Consider the following 18755-nt stretch of genomic DNA (forward strand, 5'->3'; position numbering starts at 1 on the left):
AAGGCAAGGCAACCTAAATTAGTCATTCAGCTCAGAAACTGACGCCCGCCTGGGCTGGAGGAGCAGAAAGAACGATCACAGGCCAGAGCACTGTCCACTAAGGGCCTGAATGCGGCCGCCTGCCAAGGATCCTGGAGCCAGCGCTTCCAGGCTTCCGAGGCTTCCGAGGCTACCCCTGCAGTCCTCAGCACCTGTGTGCTACTGACGTCTCTGCAGCCACTGCTGCTGCCGCCAGAGACACTCTGAGAAATCTGAATCAGATAGAGTCACTTCTCTGCTCCCATCTTTTAGCTCCCACCAGTGCCCCCACTGGAGCTGCTCATAGGGAGTCAGCTGGCAAGAATCTCAGGAGTGTGATCTGGGGACCTGGCTCTGCTATAGGGCATAGAAAGGTGCGGACAGGAGATAGAGCAGATGAGCAGTGCAAACGAGTGAGTGAGCAGCTGAGACGGTGGTGGCGGTTTAGTCGCTAAGTCCTGTCTGACTCTTGCGAGCCCACGGATTGTAGCCCACCAGGCTCCTCTGTCCATGGGATTCTCCCGGCAAGAATAGTGGAGTGGGCTGCCATGCCCTCCTCCAGGGGATCTTCCCAACCCAGGGATGGAACCAGTGTCTCCCGTCTCCTGCGGTGGCAGGCAGGTTCTTTACCACTGGTGCCACCTGGGAGCCTCACTGGATTCTATTAGGTTGGTGCAAAAGGAATTGCCGTTTCAGGTCCTGGATTTTAAATTATTATAACTAGGCTCAAACTTTATTAATCAAAATAGGAACCATTGCAATCAACATAATTTGGCCAATGAGAAATAAATTTGTTTACTGCTATAGCGAAAAAAAATCCATGCTTTGGGATTCAATGAACTCTTGGAAAGCATTTTCTATGTCCTGCTGGTTGTGGAAGCATTTTCCCTGCAAAAAGTTGTTGAGGCGCTGGAAGAAGTAGTAGTGAGTTGGCAAGAGGTCAGGTGAATATGGCAGATGAGGTAGAACTTTGTAGCCCAATTCATTCAACTTCTGAAATGTTGGTTGTGCGACGTGCTGCCGGGCGTTGTCACAAAGAATTGGGCTCTTTCTGTTGGTCAGTGCTGGCTGCAGGCCTCGCAGTTTTTGGTGCATCTTGTCACTTTGCTGAGCATACTTCTCAGATGTAATGGTTTCACCAGGATTCAGAAAGCTGTAGTGGATCAGACCAGCAGCAGGCCACCAAACAGTGACCATGAGCCTTTTTTTGATGCAATTTTGGGTTTGGGAAGTGCTTTGGAGCTTCTTGGTCTGACCACTGAGCTGGTTGCCACTGCTTGTTGTATAAAATCATTGCACATCACAACCCAATCAAAAAATGATTCATTGTTATGTAGAAGATGACACTTCAAACTATTTTTCTGATTCATGGCTGGCTTATGAGGCACCCGTTTATTGAGCTTTTTCACCTTTCCAATTTGCTTCAAATGCTGAATGACCATAGAATGGTCAACGCTGAATTCTTCAGCAACTTGTTGTGAAGTTGTAAGAGGATCAGTTTCCGAAGATTGCTCTCGGTTGATGGCCAGCCACGTCTGATGGCCAGCCACTAGGCTGCTCATCTTCAAGGATCTCATCTCCTTTGCAAAGCTTCTTGAACCACCATTGTACTGTACATTCATTAGCAGTTTCTGGACCAAATGTGTTGCTGATGTTGTGAGTTGTCTCCGCTGCTTTGTGACCCATTTTGAATGAGAATAAGAAAATTGCTCGAATTTGCTTTTTGCCTAACATCATTTCCATAGTCTAAAATACAAATAAAATAAACAACAAGTAATAATTCATTAGCAAAAAACATAAAGCAAGAAATTTGTATTAAAATGATGTATAACATAACCACATTTATTTAAGAATGTATTCCCATATCAGATGGCAATGTTCAACAATGCAAAACTGCAATTACTTTTGCACCAATGCATGTTCTAACCAGTCCTTGCTATCTGGGACTTAAGAGTCACAGAGTAAGGACAGACAGCCAATGGACACTTCATTTAAAGGCACCATTACATATGTCTGACAAAGGATTTTTATCTGGGTGCACACACCAAAAAAAAAAAAAACCCTAAAAATAAATTCAAAGTGAGAGGCCTCCCTAATAAATATACAGCCCCCCCCCAAAAAAAATTGAACAGCTCTTCACAAAGGAATATATTCCGTCCCTGGGATTCTCCAGGCAAGAACACTGGAGTGGGTTGCCATTTCCTCCTCCAATGCATGAGAGTGAAAAGTGAAAGTGAAGTTGCTCAGTCATGTCCGACTCTTAGCGACCCCATGGACTGCAGCCTACCAGGCTCCTCCATCCATGGGATTTTCCAGGCAAGAGTACTGGAGTGGGGTGCCATTGCCTTCTCCATGTATTCCTGTGGTCAATAAATATTAATATAAAAATGTATTCAATTTTATTAGTCATGAAAATGCAGCCACACTGAGACACCACAACGTACTTACCAGAACGGCTAGAAATAAAAAGACTGGCAACGCCAGGTATGAGTGAGGGTGTGGGGAACTGGAACGCAGACTGTTGATGAGTCTGAGGACGTGTTGAAAAGTGGCTCGGCCGCCGCTATAGAATCTAAACATTATACTCTAGCCTAGCAATTCTTTTTTTTTTTAATTGGAATATAATTGCTTTACAATGTTATGTTAGTTTCTGCTGTACAGGGAAGTGAACCAGCCATACGTATATCCCCTCGCTCTTGAGCCTCCCTCCCACCCAGCTCACTCCCACCCCTCTAGGTCATCACAGAGCGCTGAGCTGAGCTCAGTCCCCACTAGCTATCTAGTTTACACGTGATAGTGTATATATGTCAAATCCAATCTTCCAATTCTATCTTTAGATACGTAACCGAGAAAAATGAGTGTACATGTTCTCCAAAGGTAGGTATGAGAATACCTATAGGAGCCATATTTGTAGAAGTTCAGTCCTGGAAATACTCCAAATTGATATTTTAAAAAATGGATAAAAGAATGGGTAATCTGTGGCAACTGAATTGTTCTGCCGCTCAGTCATGTCCAACTCTTTGCAACCCCAAGGACAGGCGTCCCTGTCCTTCACCATCTCCCAGAGCTTGCTCAAACTCATGTCCATTGCATCGGTGATGCCATATTCAGCAACGGAAAAGAATGAGTCACTGCTCCGTGCAGCAATATGGATGAATCTCACAGAACACTGAACAAAAGCCAGACGTAAGAGCTCACGTCACAGGATTCCACTGATTGGAAAGCTAATCTATGACGAGAGAAGGCAGATCAGCACTCTGAGGGCACTGACAGGGAGGGGCAGGAGGAATCCTGCTCATTCTACATCTCTCTGGGCGGTGTTTACACAGGTGTATATGTGCATGAAAGTCCATCAAGCTGTAAGCATAAAATTTGTGTACTTCACAATATTTAGGTCATTCCTCAAAAAATTGCTGTGGAGACACTGGGTTTCCCTGATAGCTCAGTTGATAAAGAATCCGCCTGCAATGCAGGAGACCCTGGTTCGATTCCTGGGTCAGGAAGATCCCCTGGTGAAGGGAAAGGCTATCCACTCCAGTATTCTGGCCTGGAGAATTCCATGGACTATATAGTCCATGGGGTCGCAAAGCATTGGACATGACTGAGCGACTTCCACTTCACTTCAGAAAATCACCCACCCCCAAAAGTAAGAGACAGCAAAGTTTCACATAAGTATAAATGCTAAGAAGAAACTTAAAGAAGTGTGATGAGTGGGTGGGGGACTGACTGCTCAGAGCTGAGACCTGAGTGGCCATAAGAAGGTAGCTACGTCCTGAGCTGAGAGGCTGCTTGCTGGGAGAGAGGACAGCAAGTGCAGAGGCCCTGAGGCAGGGTGGAGTTTGGTGTGTTGGAGGAACTTCGTCAAGGCCATCAGACTGAACATAAGTCCTTAGTTTGACTTTTTATTCTAAAAGTAGTGGGGAACCATGGAGGGTTTGCTGTAGGAAGGTGTACTTTCTGAGAGATTAGACGTGGGGAGTAAGTGGAAAAGACCGTTGATGCATTTTATGTGGCTGGGACATCTGGAAGGTGGGGAGCTGGAATTTAACTGAGCAGGGTTGGGGAGGCAGTGGTGTCAGGTTTGTTTTGGCAATGCTAAGTTGGAGACGCTCATTAGATGCCCTTGGGGCCTTCCAGGAGGCGGAGGGTGATGGGGCCAGGCCCAGGCTGGACATGGGTGTCATGAACACACGAGTGGTATTTCAAGTCCCAGATACCTGGGAGAACAGAAAGCAGGAAGGAGGGACCCAGGGCGTTTAATGCCGTGGGTTTTTCCGGAGAGAGGAGAGCTGCTAGAAGGCTGGCTGCAAACGGCTTTAGGAGCATGGCTGCACCTAGCTCGGTTGAGCACCCGCTCCCTGCCAGGTGTCAAGAGCCCAGATGTGAGCCGAGCCTGGCCCTGGTCGGTGCTGCCAGCCCACAGTGGCAGTCGCTCAGGCCTGGGCCTTGAGCACTAAAATTCAGATTCCTGGGCTCAGCCATGACCCACTGGGAGAAAGTGCTAGAGCCACTGCATTTATCGGTCACCCTGGGTGTCTTTTGCACGTGGAGGTTTTAGAATCTCTTTCAGTGGCCTAGGTGCATGCGCGTGTGTGTGCATGCGTGTGTGTGTGTGTGTGTGTGAGAGAGAGAAAGAGAGACAGAGAGAGAGAGAGAGAGAAGGAGGAGAGAGGGAAAGAACGATTTCCTCTTTCCCTCTCTGAGGGTGGGGCTGCTCCAGAGTTCAGGGAAGCAGTCAGCTCTGTGAGCTTGGCTGTGTGTGTGTGTTCATGTGTGGGGGGCGGGCACGGTGTCCCAGGAGGACAGAGTTTGCATTGATGAAAACCCTCCCCAGCCCTTTGATGCCTCGTTCCCTCTGCCCTGAAGTTGAGCAGCTCAGTCCTCGGTGCCTCCCGCCCGCTGGCCACGCTCGCCCCCCAGCCAGGATGGCGTCCTGTCTGGCCCTGCGCATGGTGCTGCTGCTCCTCTGTGGGGTCCTGGCCCCTGCGGTGCTCACAGGTAAGGGTGCTCCCTGCCACCGGCCTCCCGAGGCGAAGAAGCACCTTAAGGCTGGGATCTCTCTGAGGCCCGCCAGGCAAAGCCATTCACCGGGACAGGGTGACCATTTGGGGTGATTCCGGGAAGGGCTCCTCTGGGACACAGGCTGGCAGCTACGCATTGGAGGCCTCTGGGAGTCGTTCGTCACAGAGACTGTGACCTCTGAAGCAGGACGGTGACTTGGGGAGCAGGGCAAGGGACCTTAGCTGCCCAGGGGAGGTGGGGGCCACTCCAGCACCCTAAAATCTGAAGGAAGGCCTTGAGAATCTGGGTGGGAGTCGGGAGGGGGCACCAGGCACGGGGTAGGCAGCTGACGGTCAGAGGCCCAAGGTGTTAGGTCCGTGGACCTCTGCCATTTACGTTTTGAAGCCCTACAAACCCTTCCCTGCTGGTTTTCTCAAATGTCCTTTGAGAAGGAAGACCCGGGTACTATTTCCATTCTGGGAAAAAAATTCAGGGGGGAGCACAGGACCAGAGACACCTCTGTAAAACCAGGAGGATGCTGGCCCGATGCTACCACACTAAGGCTTGAAAGCGGCTGAGTCTGGGGTCTGGCGAGAAGAGTCCCACCAGCCTCGGAGTGGCGGGTTCCAGGGGACCCGAGCCCCAGTGTGGACACGGCTGTGGGGCCCTGCGCCGGGAGGGGCTGGCCCAGGCCGGCTGCAAAGCCTGAGAGACGAGAGGCACAGGCTTCCCAGGTGGTCTCTGTCCTGGAAGAAAGCCATCTCCTGTGGCCGGGAGGGCAGGGTGTCAGGGCTTCTGTGGGGAGTCCTGGGGCTGGAGAAACCAGGTGGGGGGCCCTGGAGACCCTCTCTGCAGCGTGGGTTTTGGGGGCGTCTGCGGATCTGGGCGTCGTGTGGATATGTGCTGGGGAGAGCCGCGAGAGGAGGTGAGGCCTGGGGTGACTCCCGCAGCCACGCACTCGGGCACAGACCCCGGAGGAAACGGGGTGGGGGGCAGTGAGGATCCTGTGAGCCCCTGGGCTCTCTCCAGAAGCCCTAGAAGCAGCTTGCAAGCTGGCTCTGCTTCTGGTTCTGTCCTCCTCGCTGTTCCTCAGGCGCTCTGCGCCTCTCCCCTTCCGTGTAGCCATGATAACCCCAGGGCCTCTGCCTCCCGGGCGGGAGAGTCTCTGTAGGTCTCCTGGGTGCACAGGCTCGCGGGCGGGGCCAGGCGGCTGGCGGCCCTCAGTACAGGTTGGGAGAACGTGTGGAAACGTCCCCAGCCCCTCTGCTTGGTGCAGGAGAGTCTCGCGGCAGAACCCCCTCCTTGCCTCGCCTGCCTTTGGGTGGGCGAGCCAGGGGCCTGGCGCGGTGCCCAGGGCCCTGGGGAAGTGACCCAAAGTAGGGTGGCATCTTCCGTGGCTCCCGTGGGCCCCACCCACCCCAGTGACATGGCTTCTCCAGCCCGGTGGTCAAAGCGGGTGGAGGCGAAGGTGCTGGTGCCCTGTCTGCCCCTGAGTCTGGGGCCCATGTGGGCAGCTTCTGTCCCATTCCTGGGTGCCCACGCAGCCAAGCTCTTCCAGCCGAGGCTGCCGGCCAGAGGTGCCAGGTTGGACGGGGCGTACACAGCCTGGGCGGGTAGGTTTCCTCTGCCGCCACAGGAATGCCGGGCACAGCCTCGTGGTGGGCGGCGTAGGGACCTCACCTGGCCTCACCTCCCGACTCCCCTGCACGGGTCCTACCCGGGGGGCAGGCAGGCCAGCCCCACCCCAGCACCTCTGGGCTCCAGCGGGGCTGCTGCTCCTCCTGCCGTTAGGGGCGAGAGCGTGGCGGGGAGGCTCTTAGCTGCCCCACCCTGGGCTAGAGGCTCAGAGCAGGTGTGCGCCTGGCCCGACAGGCCCCTGGCCCGCTTGCTCGCTGGGCTGGGGTCGGTCCCAAGCAGGGACGCCGGGGTGGCCCCCATGGCTGAGACCCAGGCCTGGCCTGCCACCCTCCCTGCTGGTCGCCTGTGGCCACAGCTACTGCGGTGGAGGGAGCAAGCCAGGTTGAACGGGCGGGAGGCCAGGGCCCCGATGAAAAGGCCCTTCATGGCCACACAAAGGCCGTCTGTGAGCTCGGGGCCCAGTGGTCAGGGTGAGCGTTAAACAAACTTATTTACCGAAAGGCAGGGCGGCTGGGGGCAGTGGGGCTGGGGCTGGTGCAGGGAGGGGGAGCCCACAGTGCCCAGGCCTGTGGCAAGGTCAAAAGGCCCCCACTTCTGGCTTCTCCGGTCAGAGCGGCGGAGTCACAGGATGTGCTCACACCAGTCCTTGTCCCCCCATCTTCTATCCTCACGTCGCACCTCCGCCCGCCTTCCACACCTACCCCTCTGGGTCCCAGCCTCCACACCTGCCCTCACACCAGCCCCTCTGCCTGGCACTTCTGGCCCCACCTTCCCCCCTCCTCAGATGGGGCCTGCAATGGGGAACCCCCCGGAGAAGTGCTCCTGTTCCCGGCTCCCCACAAGGGTAGGTTTGGGGGACAGAGCTGTCTCCCCCGTCACCCCAGTAAACTGAGCAGCCACGGAGGCAAGTAGACAGGGACAGGAAAACGCCCGCCCCCTCTCCCTGGCAGCTGCACCCCCGTGGTGGGAGGGCTGGGGACTCGAGTTCAGGCTGTGGTTCTGGCCCACGTGTGCCTTGGGGATGCCCACCTGGGCTGGCCGGGAGCCTGGGGCCCCGATGAGTCCGTGCAGCCCGGATCAGCCTTGAGGGGGTGGGGGGTCTCCTGTGATGGTCAGTTGTGGCAGGCGCGGAGCCCACAGAGTAGCCAGGGCCATGCTGTCCAGGCCCGAAAGGCCTGGGGTGGGGGGCAGAGGCAGCAGCTTGATGATGGCCTTGACAGCATGGTCACCAACTTGGAGGGCTGGGAGAGGTACAGCCCAACCCCCGTTTCACAGGTCAGGGAGGGCAGGCCAGCGGCTGAGCCAGTCTGCTGTGGTCCCGGGGTGATGGAGCCAGATTTGGACCCAGACCTCTGGTTTGGCTTCCCTGATGGCTCAGAGGTGAAGTGTCTGCCTGCAATGCGGAAGACCTGGGTTCAATCCCTGGGATGGGAAGATCCCCTGGAGAAAAGGAAAGGCTACCCACACCAGTATTCTGGCCTGGAGAATTCCATGGACTGTACAGTCCATGGAGGTCACAGAATCGGACATGACTGAGTGACTTTCACTTTCACTTTGCTTTGATTTGGCTCATAGCTCAGCTGGTAAAGAATCCGCCTGCAATACTGGAGACCCCGTTTCAATTCCTGGGTCGGGAAGATCTGCTGGAGAAGGGATAGGCTACCCACTCCAGTATTGTTGGGCTTCCCTTGTGGCTCAGCTGGTAAAGAATCTGCCTGCAATGCAGGAGACCTGGGTTTGCGAAGATCCCCTGGAGAAGGAAATGGCACCCCACTCCAGCACTCTTGCTTGGAAAACTCCATGGATGGAGAAGCCTGGTGTGCTACAGTCCACGGAGCCGCAGAGTCGGACATGACTGAGCGACTTCACTTTCTTTTCTTTCTCTGATTTGGAAGCCAGCGGGGCAGCCCCTCAAGCTTCAGAGACTGGCTGGGTTTTGGAGGGTGTGTGTGTGGCGGGGTGGGTGGGGTGGTGCATGTATTACGCCTGGGCTGGTGTGTCTGGCAGGAAGGGTCCAAGCTTTTGCAGGGGAGGGACCGACAGGCAGAGGGGCTGGGTGGGCCTCCCAAGTACCTTGCTCAGAGGGCCCCCTTCTCCCCCAGAGATGGCCCCCCAGTCTCTGGCAGAGGGCAGAGAGTGACAGCCAGCTCTTGGGAGAGAGCCCCAGCTCTCCAGGCACTGAGGGGCCTGTCACCCCTCTCCCTTGTGGAGGGCCTTGTGGAGGCTTCCCTGGGCCGGATGCCTGGCATTTGGGGGTGAGCTTTGGCTGGAGGTGGGACAGGGAGGTGCCTGGCTGCTGCTCTGTCTTGGGTGTGTGGTGAGCAAGTTGCAACCGGGGGGCCTGTCCATTTATCTGGGAGACTCGCAGTCTGTGAGCCTTAGACCCCAGGGCCTGCCCAGTGGTGGGTGGCAGATGTTCAGTCGCTCAGTCGTGTCTGACTCTTTGCGACCCCATGGACTGCAGCATGCCAGGCCTCCCTGTCCCTCACTGTCTTCCAGAGTTTGCCCAAAGTTCATGTCCACTGAATCGGTGATGCTATCCAACCTCAGACCCAGGCCTTTCTTTCTGCTCAGCCCTGGGGAGCCCGCGGCAAGCATGCCGAGGGCATGGAGCCCTCCGTAGGCAGGTGGCAGACCTCAGCCCTTCCAGGCAGCGACAAGGGAGGCCTGACAGAGTCACAGGGAAGTCACTGAAGTGGGTTCTGGAGCAGGGTGGCCCCCAGACCCCAGCACTGCAGCTCAGCCGGGGCCCTGGAGAGAGGCGCTTCCACCCACTGAGTGCAGGGACCTTCCACCCCTGGGAGGTCTCCTCGCCAGGGATGTTTCGGAAAAGGGGCCCAGGCCGGGGCAAGCCCTGGGAGCATGATAGTAGTGGTCCCTGCCTGCAAGCCTCGCCTCACCACTGATCCAGCCGAGGCCTGAGAGAGGCAGCCAGGGACAGGGCCTGGGGAGCTGGAGACCCGGTAAGGCTTTATCAAGAAAAGATCTTAAGTTTACAGGAAAGTTACAGGAATAATCCAATCAATTCCAGTAGACTCTTTTGGATTCACCGACCACCAACTTTTTGCCATATTTTCTCGTCTGTCTTCCCGTCTGTCTACTCGCTCACCTAACTGCTGAACCATCTGACAGTTAAGCTACAGACTCTGTGCCCATTTGCCCCTAAATACTTCTGAGAACAAGGGTATTCTCTTACACAGCAGAGTCAGTTATCCAAATCAGGACGTGAACAAGGATGCAGTGCTCTGCCCTAAACTGCAGCCCGGCTCACAGTTCACCAGTGGACCCCACAGCGTGCCCTCCAGTAACTCACACTGCGTTGCGTTGTCACAACTCCTCAGTCTCACTCCGGAACAGCCCCTCACTCTCTGTCTCTTGCGACCTTAATATTTTTGAAAACCTAGTTATTTGAAGACTGTCCTGGAATTTGGCTTTGGCTGTTCACTCATGATGTGCCCCAAGTGGAAACTGTTGGCAGAAGACCCCTGCAAATACCTTTGTGCCTTCCCAGAGCACCCCCTCTCCAGGAGGTGCTGAGCCTGGAAGCAGGGTGTGGGTCTGGCTTGTCTGTGCCCAGGGCCCGGCGGTGGGGCGGGGCAAGGCTCGGGGTTGGAGGCTCCAAGAGTGAAAGGCGCCTCAGGAACTGGCAGGGAGACCAGTGCTCAGTCCTGTCCGACTCTTTGCAACCCCACAGACTGTAGCCCACCAGGCTCCTCTGTCCATGGGATTCTCCAGGCAAGAATACTGGAGTGGGTTGCCATTTCTTTCTCCAGGGGATCCTCCCAACCCAGGGATTGAAGCCGGGTCTCTTGCATCTGCTGCACTGGCAAGTGAATTGTTTATCACCAGCACCAGGGCTGTACTGATTGAACCACAACTTCCAGGGAAGTTTCTGCGAAGGCACAACCTGTGACTGAGTTGTCTGAGGCTTCGGTCCCCAGGAGCACTTAACTGCCAATGCCCACCTAAGTTTACCCTTAGCCCCGGTCTTCTTGGAAGCAGGGTCACACAGTTCCCTGCTGGTGTCACTGAGATGCTGTGTTGCGATGCCCACTCAGCCCATTCCAGCATCCCTGGATCACACCCAGATCACTCAGCAGCTGGGGTGGGAAGCCTGGAGCCTGGTCTTGAACTTGACTTGGGGTCTGAGAAGGCTGGATGGGCCCAGGGCTGGGGTGTTGCTGTGTAGCTCCTCAGGCTAGGATTCTTGAAGGGGGAGCAAGACTGGGGAGTCTGGGGCCACAGAAGGGCGGGGGTGGGGCTGGAGTTCCCATGCCAGATTCTCATACTGCTCTCTGGGGCCCCTGTGTACCCTGAACCTGCCCACCTACCAGCAGAGGAAGGGTCCTGCAAAAAAAAACACTGCCCAGAGGTTGCCCTGCTGATCCAGCCCCTGCCAAGGTTGGGGTGAGGGGCTCCTGGAGCTTCCCGAACTAGCTCTGCAGACACCCCTGCTCAGCCCTCTGGCCCTGTCCGGTCTGGAGTGAGCAAAGCCCAGGCATCACAGTTTCTCCTCCGGCTACAGAGGCTCTTGTGCTTTAAGCCTCAGACACTGGGGGGGCGTGTAGACGCATGTGAGGGAGCGGGACCCCAGACCTTGGGGCTAGGGTCAGGGAGAAGCAGGGCTGGCCGCCCAGGGGTGGGGGTGGGCCTCTCCTCTCCACCTCCCACGACCGCTGCCCCTCACCACCCGGTGGGCAGAGTCCCTGGTCTCCGGACAGGACATTGCTTTCCTGTCCTGGCGCCCTCCCCAGGGTGAAGGCTGCCCTGTGTGGGGAGAGGACCCCTTAGAAGTATCACTGCCCCCAGGCCCACAGACCCCCAGCAGTTCAGCTGGGGTCCGCAGGCCCTGCTGGGGGGCGTCGTGTCCCCCACTGTTGTTCCCCTCCACGGTCCCTACTGCCCTTTCCTGCGAACCCCCAGTTCTCCCAGCTTTCTCCTGAGGGTGGCCCCCGCCGCCATCAACCTGTCCCGTCCTGGGTGGGAGGCAGCCTGGCCCCAGTAGGGGGTCCAGGGCCACACGTGGGCCGCCCCCGCCCCGCCACGGCCTCCGGCAAAGCACCGCGAAGCGCCCCTTCCCAGTCGTTCAATGGCGGGGACGTCTGTCTGACCTACCGCCCGGGGGACCTACTACACCTGTCCTTGGCCTTGCAGCCGAGGGCCCGCAAGAGCCCGCGCCCACCCTGTGGAACGAGCCCGCCGAGCTGCCGTCGGGAGAAGACCCCGTGGAGAGCACCAGCCCCGCCTGGGAGCCGGCGGTCAGCGGTCCGCCCGCGCCCACCGCCACGCCGAGCCCCGAGGACAGCACCGCGCAGGAGCGCCTGGACCAGGGCGGGGGTACGGCGGGGGCGGGAGGCGGGGAAAGTGGGGCGGAGGCGGGACATTGGGGGGTAAGGGGCGGGGGGCGCGGGCCGGGGGCACAGTGTGTGGGGGCGGGGGGTGGGGGGGAAGGGATGGGGGTAGGGGGAAGGGATGGGGGGCATGAGGAAGGGGCAGTAGGGCAGGGCCAGGGGCAGGGGTGGGGTGCCGGGACTGGGGTGCGGGTGCGGAGGTGGGGGTGGGGGTAGGAGTGGGGGGCGGGCCGGGAGGAGGGGTAGGAGGGCGGGGCTGGGAACAGAGGTGGGGTGCGGGTGCGGGGTGCGGGGACCGGGGTGGGTGTGCGAGGCGGGGGTGGGGGTGCAGAGGTCGGGGGCGGGCCAGGAGGAGGGGTAGGAGGGCGGGGGCGGGAGGTCGGGGATGGGGAAACGGGTGGGGGGCGGGACGTCGGGGGTGGGGGGCGGGCCGGGGGGAGAGGTTGGGGGCGGGCCTCTGGCTGATATGGGGACAGGGGTGGGTGTGCGGGGACGTGGGTGCAGGTCGGAGTGCGAGGGCGGGTGAGGTGGGGGGGCGGGTGCGGGCGGGCGGCGGGCCTCTGGCTGACCCGGCCCCCTCTCCCCGTCCTCCGCAGGCTCGCTGGGGCCCGGCGCCATCGCCGCCATCGTCATCGCCGCCCTGCTGGCCACCTGCGTGGTGTTGGCGCTCGTGGTGGTCGCGCTGAGAAAGTTCTCCGCCTCCTGAAGCGAATAAAGGGGCCGCGGTGCGGCTCGGCGGCACCCCAGGTGCGCGCCCCCCGAGTCTCCTTGTGTCCGCTCGTGTGTCGGCGAGCGGGGTGGGGATTGCGGGGGTGTCGCCGTGCTCGCGGGGCGCGTGCGGGAGTGCACATGCGCCGGGTCCCCCGCGGGCGTGCAGGTGCGTGCAGGGGCCGTCGGGGTGCGGGAGCGGGCGTGCGGCGCGCTCTGGCCAGAGTCCGGCGGCGGCGGCCCCTGCTCGTCCCCACTCCGGACTGCCCGCCGCCTGCCTCCCACCGACCCCTCCGCGGATCCGGGAGCGCTGCGAGGGAGCGCGGACCGGCGGGAGGCCCCCAAGGCTGGAGAGGGCAAAGGCCAGCCCCGTACCCACCGCCCTGCTTCTCGCGGCCTCGCTGAGTCCCAGCGGGGTCCGCGTGACTCACGGGCGTTCCCGGCTTCCAATCAGATGATTGGTTTTGTTGGTGGGGGGCATCTTCAGACTCTGGCAGCCGGGGCGCTAGTCTGTGGGGTCTGAGCCCCAGGCCCGCACCCTCCGGACCCCTGGGGACCCCTCGACCCCCAGGAGCGAATGAGACACGCGGTGAAGCCTGGGTGTTGTGGGCCCCTGTCCCCGCTCCCCAACGCAAGCCCCAGACGGCCTCCCTCGCCTGGCCGGGTCGAGCTCCAGGGGACAGTGGCAGAGCTTCTGGCACAGCAGGCAACCCCACGCGGGACGGCTGTTTGTTAGGAAACAAAAAGGGCTTTCAAGCTCGACCCTCCTCATTTCAGCCCTGAAATCTTGGGGGCTGGACCAGAGGCAACACCCAGTCTCCCAGCTTGGCCCTGGCACTGGCTCCCTGGACAGGCCCTCCGCCTCCCATACCTCCCAGGAAGCCTACCTTTTGTGATTTAGAGAGGGATTTGAAATAGTGGCTTACCTGCTCTGGATGCAGCAGGAAAGAAGGTAGAACGGAGTCTTGCAGTGAGGACCCTAAGGCCTGGGGTAGGGGGGCTGTCTGCAAACCCCAGGGATGGTTTAACACTGGGGCCACAAGAGGATTCTTCTGAGTGAGCGCTGGAGAGAGGAGCTAGCCTTCTTCCCTTATTTTTTTCACCATTATTTCTAGCTACCTGCTTGGCCTCGTTGGTTTGTCTGAGTCCCTGACCACACTTGTTCAGGCCAGTTTTCTCCACCTGGATACTCAGATGACCATACGTGGTACCCATTCACACTCCCCAAGACACATCATGGCTTCAAAGTTTCGGCCTATAAAAGACTGTTGCAGTGCTGACCGGTTTTCATGAAACTGTGTACAAATTATTACATGTAACCTCCAGTAGACAAAGCCTCGTTAGAGCAGATGACACAAGTCACAATGCTGTCTCCCAGCTCCAAAAACAAAAGCTGGATAAAGACTAGGACCAACGACCCCCCACCCCTACCCAAGAGCAGCATGGGGCTCAGAAATAGACCCTCTCCCCTTTCCCCAACTCCTGGGAAACTCAGGTGCAGGTAGGCCCCCCCTCCTCGCCCCGCCCTACCCCAACTGGGGTTGCAGCAAGGAGGCACCAAGAGCATCAGCCCCTCACTGGGATCCGGGGGTCCCTCCCCAATTGTACCAGCATGTTACACGGGTCTGAATCTTTCAGGGATTTATCCAGTTCTCACAGGGTCTGAGGGCCCAAAAACCCCAACCATGTTGTGATTTCTGGGAAGATGCTCCATCTAAATCCTGGGCTTCTGATCAGTGTCCTGATAAGGAGGGCATGGCCTCTGGCAGGGTTGGTTTCCAGGCCCTCCCCTGTTCTCAGACCTGGGGGTAGGGGGAGGGGAGGGAAGGGGCGTGGCTCCGAGGACCCACTGCAACCTCCAGGTAACTGGCTACCGCCTCTGAAGATAGGAAGAAGTGCCCTGGACCAGTGGCTGGCTGGATTGGAAGCTTTAGTCTCAAGCCTGGTGGTCGGATCCCCTATGGGACCACAACGCCCCCCATACCTCTGTCCCACAGTGGTCTTCAACCCTGCCTCCCCCATCGCCTCAGACAGCTTATTCTGTTTGTGGAGTCCCTCACAAGTGGAGGTCCAGACCCACTTCCATCCTGAGGCCCCATCCTGGCTGCTTCCTCCTCCACGGGAAGCCACCTCAGCTGTCTCCTGGGACAGGCCACCTCCACGGCCGGGAAGAGGGCTCTTCTGTCCCTGCCCAGACCCAAACACTGCATTCCTGTGTGCACCAGGGAAATAAAAAAAGGAGACCTTCCTCTCCTTGATTTTATACATGATGCTTCTTTTAATGCAGCCAAAAATGATATTTGCTTTTCTAGGAACCATAACCCGTACAGGATGCAGTGGCCAAGTCATTCCTTTGTGACACCAGGGCTCCTGAAGGGGCAGGTAACAAGTTATATCCAGCCGGTCAGGGAGCCAAAGGTGGCGTGGGCCCTCAGCCAAGCTCTGGCAGGCCTGCCGTGAGGCAGAGGCCGGCCGTGCAGCCAGAGGCGGGTGGAGGCTCGGGGGCAGAGGCGGACAGAGGCGGATAGTCTCCTGGTCCTCTGAACGGAGACCAAGGGCCGCTCATCAAGCGCATCAGGCCAGGGTGGTCCACGTGTGCGCCTGGCCGAGTCTGACAGCTTCCGGGGGGAGAGGACACGTGCAGGGAGTCGTGACACCTTCACCTTCACACTTGCCCTGGGCCCAGGGGCGCCCCAGGGTCTGGGGCCTCTCAGTACCAGGGGCGGGCCCTGGAGCCTGCCCATTGTCTGCCTTCCAAGAGACAGAAGAAGAGGTGGTATAATACTGTTTAAAATACACTTTCTCATCTACAAATGCAGCAGAGGGATGTGGGCACCCTCTCTCCAGTGGGTGAGCGAGGGGCCAGGACACATGAGCACGAACCACGTGGCAGGGAGGGGGTGGGGCGACTCGGCAAAGACCACCCCACCCAGGTCAGGTCACACCCTGCTGCCTGGGGAGCGGGGCCTTCCCCCAGAACCCCTCCACTGTCCGCTGGGGTCTGCCTGCCAGGCCTCGTTCCTGCCTACATCCCTCCACCAGGCAGGGGGTGGGGGGGTGTGTGTGTGTGGGGGTGCGGTCAGGGGTCATTGCCGATTCCGGCTGCCCAGCTTCCTGCGGTCCTTATTCTGGCTGCGCTGAGGGTCGTCCATCTTGTGGACACGGAAACACTCCTTGAGGTTCTGGGACCGGATCTTGGGGTTCAAGATCTCCTCGGTCATATTGCTGGGGAACCAGCCTCGCTCCTGGTCATGCAGACGCTCGCCAAAGATCCAGCCTGGGAGGGAGGGGAGACAGCAGGTCACAAGCTCTCTCCAAGTGGCCTGGGCTGGGCCTCCCTCCGGTGTGTGGGGAGCAAGCGGAAGGGAGACTCAGGAGTCCGTCCAGCTTTCCCAGGGGCCCCCTGCCCTCACACTCACTGATGGAAATGCTCAGACCGGGTGTATCCCCCAGAAGCTGGGGGGAGGGATGCAGCCCTCCTGGGGAGCTCGGTGCCTGTGCACAGGGAGGTGGAGGAACCCTCCGCACCCTGTGCCATCGCGGTCCCATGCGTATTGACTCCGGGACCCATTCCCAAGCCCTCAACAATCTCAGACTGCCCCACCTGTGGCCAGGAGACCCCAAGGGCCACCCCCAAAAGCGAGAGGCATTGAGGGGCTGGTGGGATGGCAGCTGGCCCAGGACGCCACCGTCACCCTCTTGTAGGGCAGCTCTTCCCTGAGCCTCAGACTCCTGAGAGCTGGGTGGTCAGCTGACCGTGGCCAGGTCACGAACCAGCCAAGTGCCCTGACTCTCTGCTCCACCCACCCCTGCATCACGGCGTCCTGGTGGTGGGGGGGGCGGGGGACGGGGTGCTGTGGCCCAAACTGCAGACCCTGCCGGCAGGTCCTTGGGCAGGGCTGAGGCCTGGGGTCGGTGGGGCTGGAGCATGTCTTCTGCAGGCCACTAGGAGGGGTGGCAGGCTGTTTATATTCTGGGGATGGGGGGAGAGGGCAGGAACCACAGCTCGCCCAGCGCTGGGTGAGCCCCTAGGATTTGTGGTGGTGGCCATGGTCTTCCCCAGAGGTCACCAGCCTGTGGCCTTCCAGCCAGGACCTCAAAAAAAGGGGAGGAACTGGGGTGGGGAGACATGTAGTGTGCACTTTGGGGATTTAGATTAGGAACAACTGATGTAGAAATAAGGGGTCCGTTTTCCAGGAGGGGGTAGCCAACCTCTGGCGCTGGTGTCAACAGCAGGAGTGGGCAGGAGCCCCAGGGGGCGGCTTCCTGGCCCACGTGGGACCACAGGCCTGGTGTTCACAGGCTCATCTGGAAGCTTGCTGCAAATACAGGTCCGGGTCGGGGCGTTCCTGGTCTTCATCCCTCCCACCATAATGGGGAGGCTGATGCCAGGGCCGGATGAGGGGAAAGGGACCGCTGGGCACTGGGTGGGCGCAGGGAGCACGCGGGGAGAGGCACCCCCCTACCCCGGGGCCCCGTGGGGTGGGCGCAGGGAGCCCCGCGGGCAGAGGCGCCAGCCCCGGGCCTCACCGTCCTCTGTCTTGTCCAGGATGTTGAGGATGTCAGCCAGCTCCAGCGTCAGCTCATCCGGCTGCTGGGCCACATACGGGTGCACACACTGGACCTGGGGGCAGTCTGAAGGGAGGAAGGGGTGGCCCGTCCTCATCACGTGGCACCCGCCCTGGCTGGGCACCCGCAGAACCCGGCCCCCCAGCAGTTATCAGGGACACGCCCCCCCCACCCCCACCCCTCCACCCCCACCCAACCCCATCCAGGAGACAGGGTGGACCAGCAGCTGCTGGAAAAGGGCTCATTGAAGGGAGGGGTGGGCGTGGCTCCAAAATAAAGTCAAAACAGCCGGGAGTTCTGAACAAGTCATAGCTGGTGCAGGGATGAACAGGCTGCCAGTGTGGGGGGAGGGGCGGGGAGGGCTCTTATTTAGACTTTGAAGGAGGCTCCTCGGTCCTGGGCTGGGTCCTGGGAGCGGCCTGGGGACGTTCAGGACTCGGTGAACATGGTCAGGATGGCGCTTGAGCCCTTTCCTATTTTGGAACGTTTTCAGACGATCAGGCGCCCCAGAGAACACTGGCGTTTGCCTCCTGGGCCCAAATCCCTTCGGTGTCCTTGCAGCACCGGTCACTTAAGACCTGCTGACTTTCATGTCTTCATTAACCGTGGAAACGTTTGCAAAGCTCAGGCACACCATGTCCTCCGTGGGGTACCGAGCTTGCATCAGGGTGCGAAGGACCTCTGGGCAGTTGAAGCAGCCTTCCAGAGGCCTCAAAGGCCCTTTAGGTGGAGTGCAGAGGCCCCTGTCCGAGGCTGACCTGCAGAGTCCTCCCTGACCATCATCTGTCCCACCCGGCGGGTACCCCCTCCCCAGTGGGCCGCTTACCGAGCAGCCGGGACGTGAAGGAAACGAACTTAGTTCTTCGGTTGGGGGCCAGCGAGGTCATCCAGCGCTTCATCTCGCTCCTGGGTCAGGAAGAGAGCAGATGCTGCCAACACAGAGCGTCAGCACCCACCCGAGGGGAACTGCAATGCCAGGCACCCGGCAGGCTGGCCCTGGGGTCCCGAGCTTGGCACCAGGGAGCAGGCCAGGCGGAGCCCTGCAGAACCTCCCTGGGGGCATCTTTCAAGTCAGTGGGTGAGGGTGTGTGAGCCCACGACACCCAACGTTCACCTAGAGGTGAGCCCTGGGTGGCCAGTTGCCCTAAGCCACAATCGTGGACTCGGAGAGGTTGACGCCACCCCGTCCCCCCGAGGCAGTCAGAACTGGGCTTGATGTGCTGGGTGACACCTGTGAGTTCTGGGGTGTGGGGGGCTGGGCACCAGGCGTCCCAGCTCCAGGGCTCACAGAGCATCGCCCCGCGTGGACCTGGCCATCGCTCTCAGAGCCCTGGGGGTGCAGGGGAGACAGCCTGGCTGCTCAAGGGTGGTAGGTGGGCCCGAGACTGTCCAGCAGCGGCAATTCACTGGTTGGCCTGGCCCAAGGGCTCTACAACAGCTCATCAGAGTCTGAGGCCCAAGGGAACACAC

General features: G+C 59.2%; 2 protein-coding genes across 7 annotated transcripts in view; one reads left to right on the forward strand and one right to left on the reverse strand.

Moving 5' to 3' along the window:
- Positions 1-4661: 4661 nt before the first annotated feature.
- On the forward strand, positions 4662-14983 carry SNORC (secondary ossification center associated regulator of chondrocyte maturation). 3 transcript variants are annotated; one of them, XM_061412649.1, is made up of 4 exons: positions 4662-5016; positions 11812-11994; positions 12605-12755; positions 14602-14983. In XM_061412649.1, the coding sequence occupies exons 1-3, from the start codon at positions 4788-4790 to the stop codon at positions 12712-12714; spliced, it is 522 nt and encodes a 173-aa protein (XP_061268633.1). In that variant the 5' UTR covers positions 4662-4787; the 3' UTR covers positions 12715-12755; positions 14602-14983. The 3 variants fall into 3 exon arrangements, with proteins under 3 accessions (XP_061268633.1, XP_061268634.1, XP_061268632.1); XM_061412650.1 differs by having other exon boundaries at positions 14606-14983; XM_061412648.1 differs by lacking the exon at positions 14602-14983 and having other exon boundaries at positions 4663-5016; positions 12605-12770.
- The window catches only part of NGEF (neuronal guanine nucleotide exchange factor), a 128146-nt gene continuing 124361 nt past the window's right edge, over positions 14971-18755 (reverse strand). For all 4 annotated transcript variants that reach the window (XM_061412643.1, XM_061412641.1, XM_061412642.1 and 1 more), the window contains 3 exons: positions 18112-18191; positions 17247-17351; positions 14971-15993 (listed from right to left, as the gene is read on the reverse strand). In XM_061412643.1, the coding sequence (XP_061268627.1) occupies positions 15803-15993; positions 17247-17351; positions 18112-18191 (376 nt within the window). In that variant the 3' untranslated portion in view covers positions 14971-15802. The remainder of the gene's footprint in view (positions 15994-17246; positions 17352-18111; positions 18192-18755) is intronic.

Source organism: Bos javanicus, chromosome 3 (genome assembly GCF_032452875.1).
Source record: "Bos javanicus breed banteng chromosome 3, ARS-OSU_banteng_1.0, whole genome shotgun sequence".
NCBI classification, from domain to species: Eukaryota; Metazoa; Chordata; class Mammalia; order Artiodactyla; family Bovidae; genus Bos; species Bos javanicus.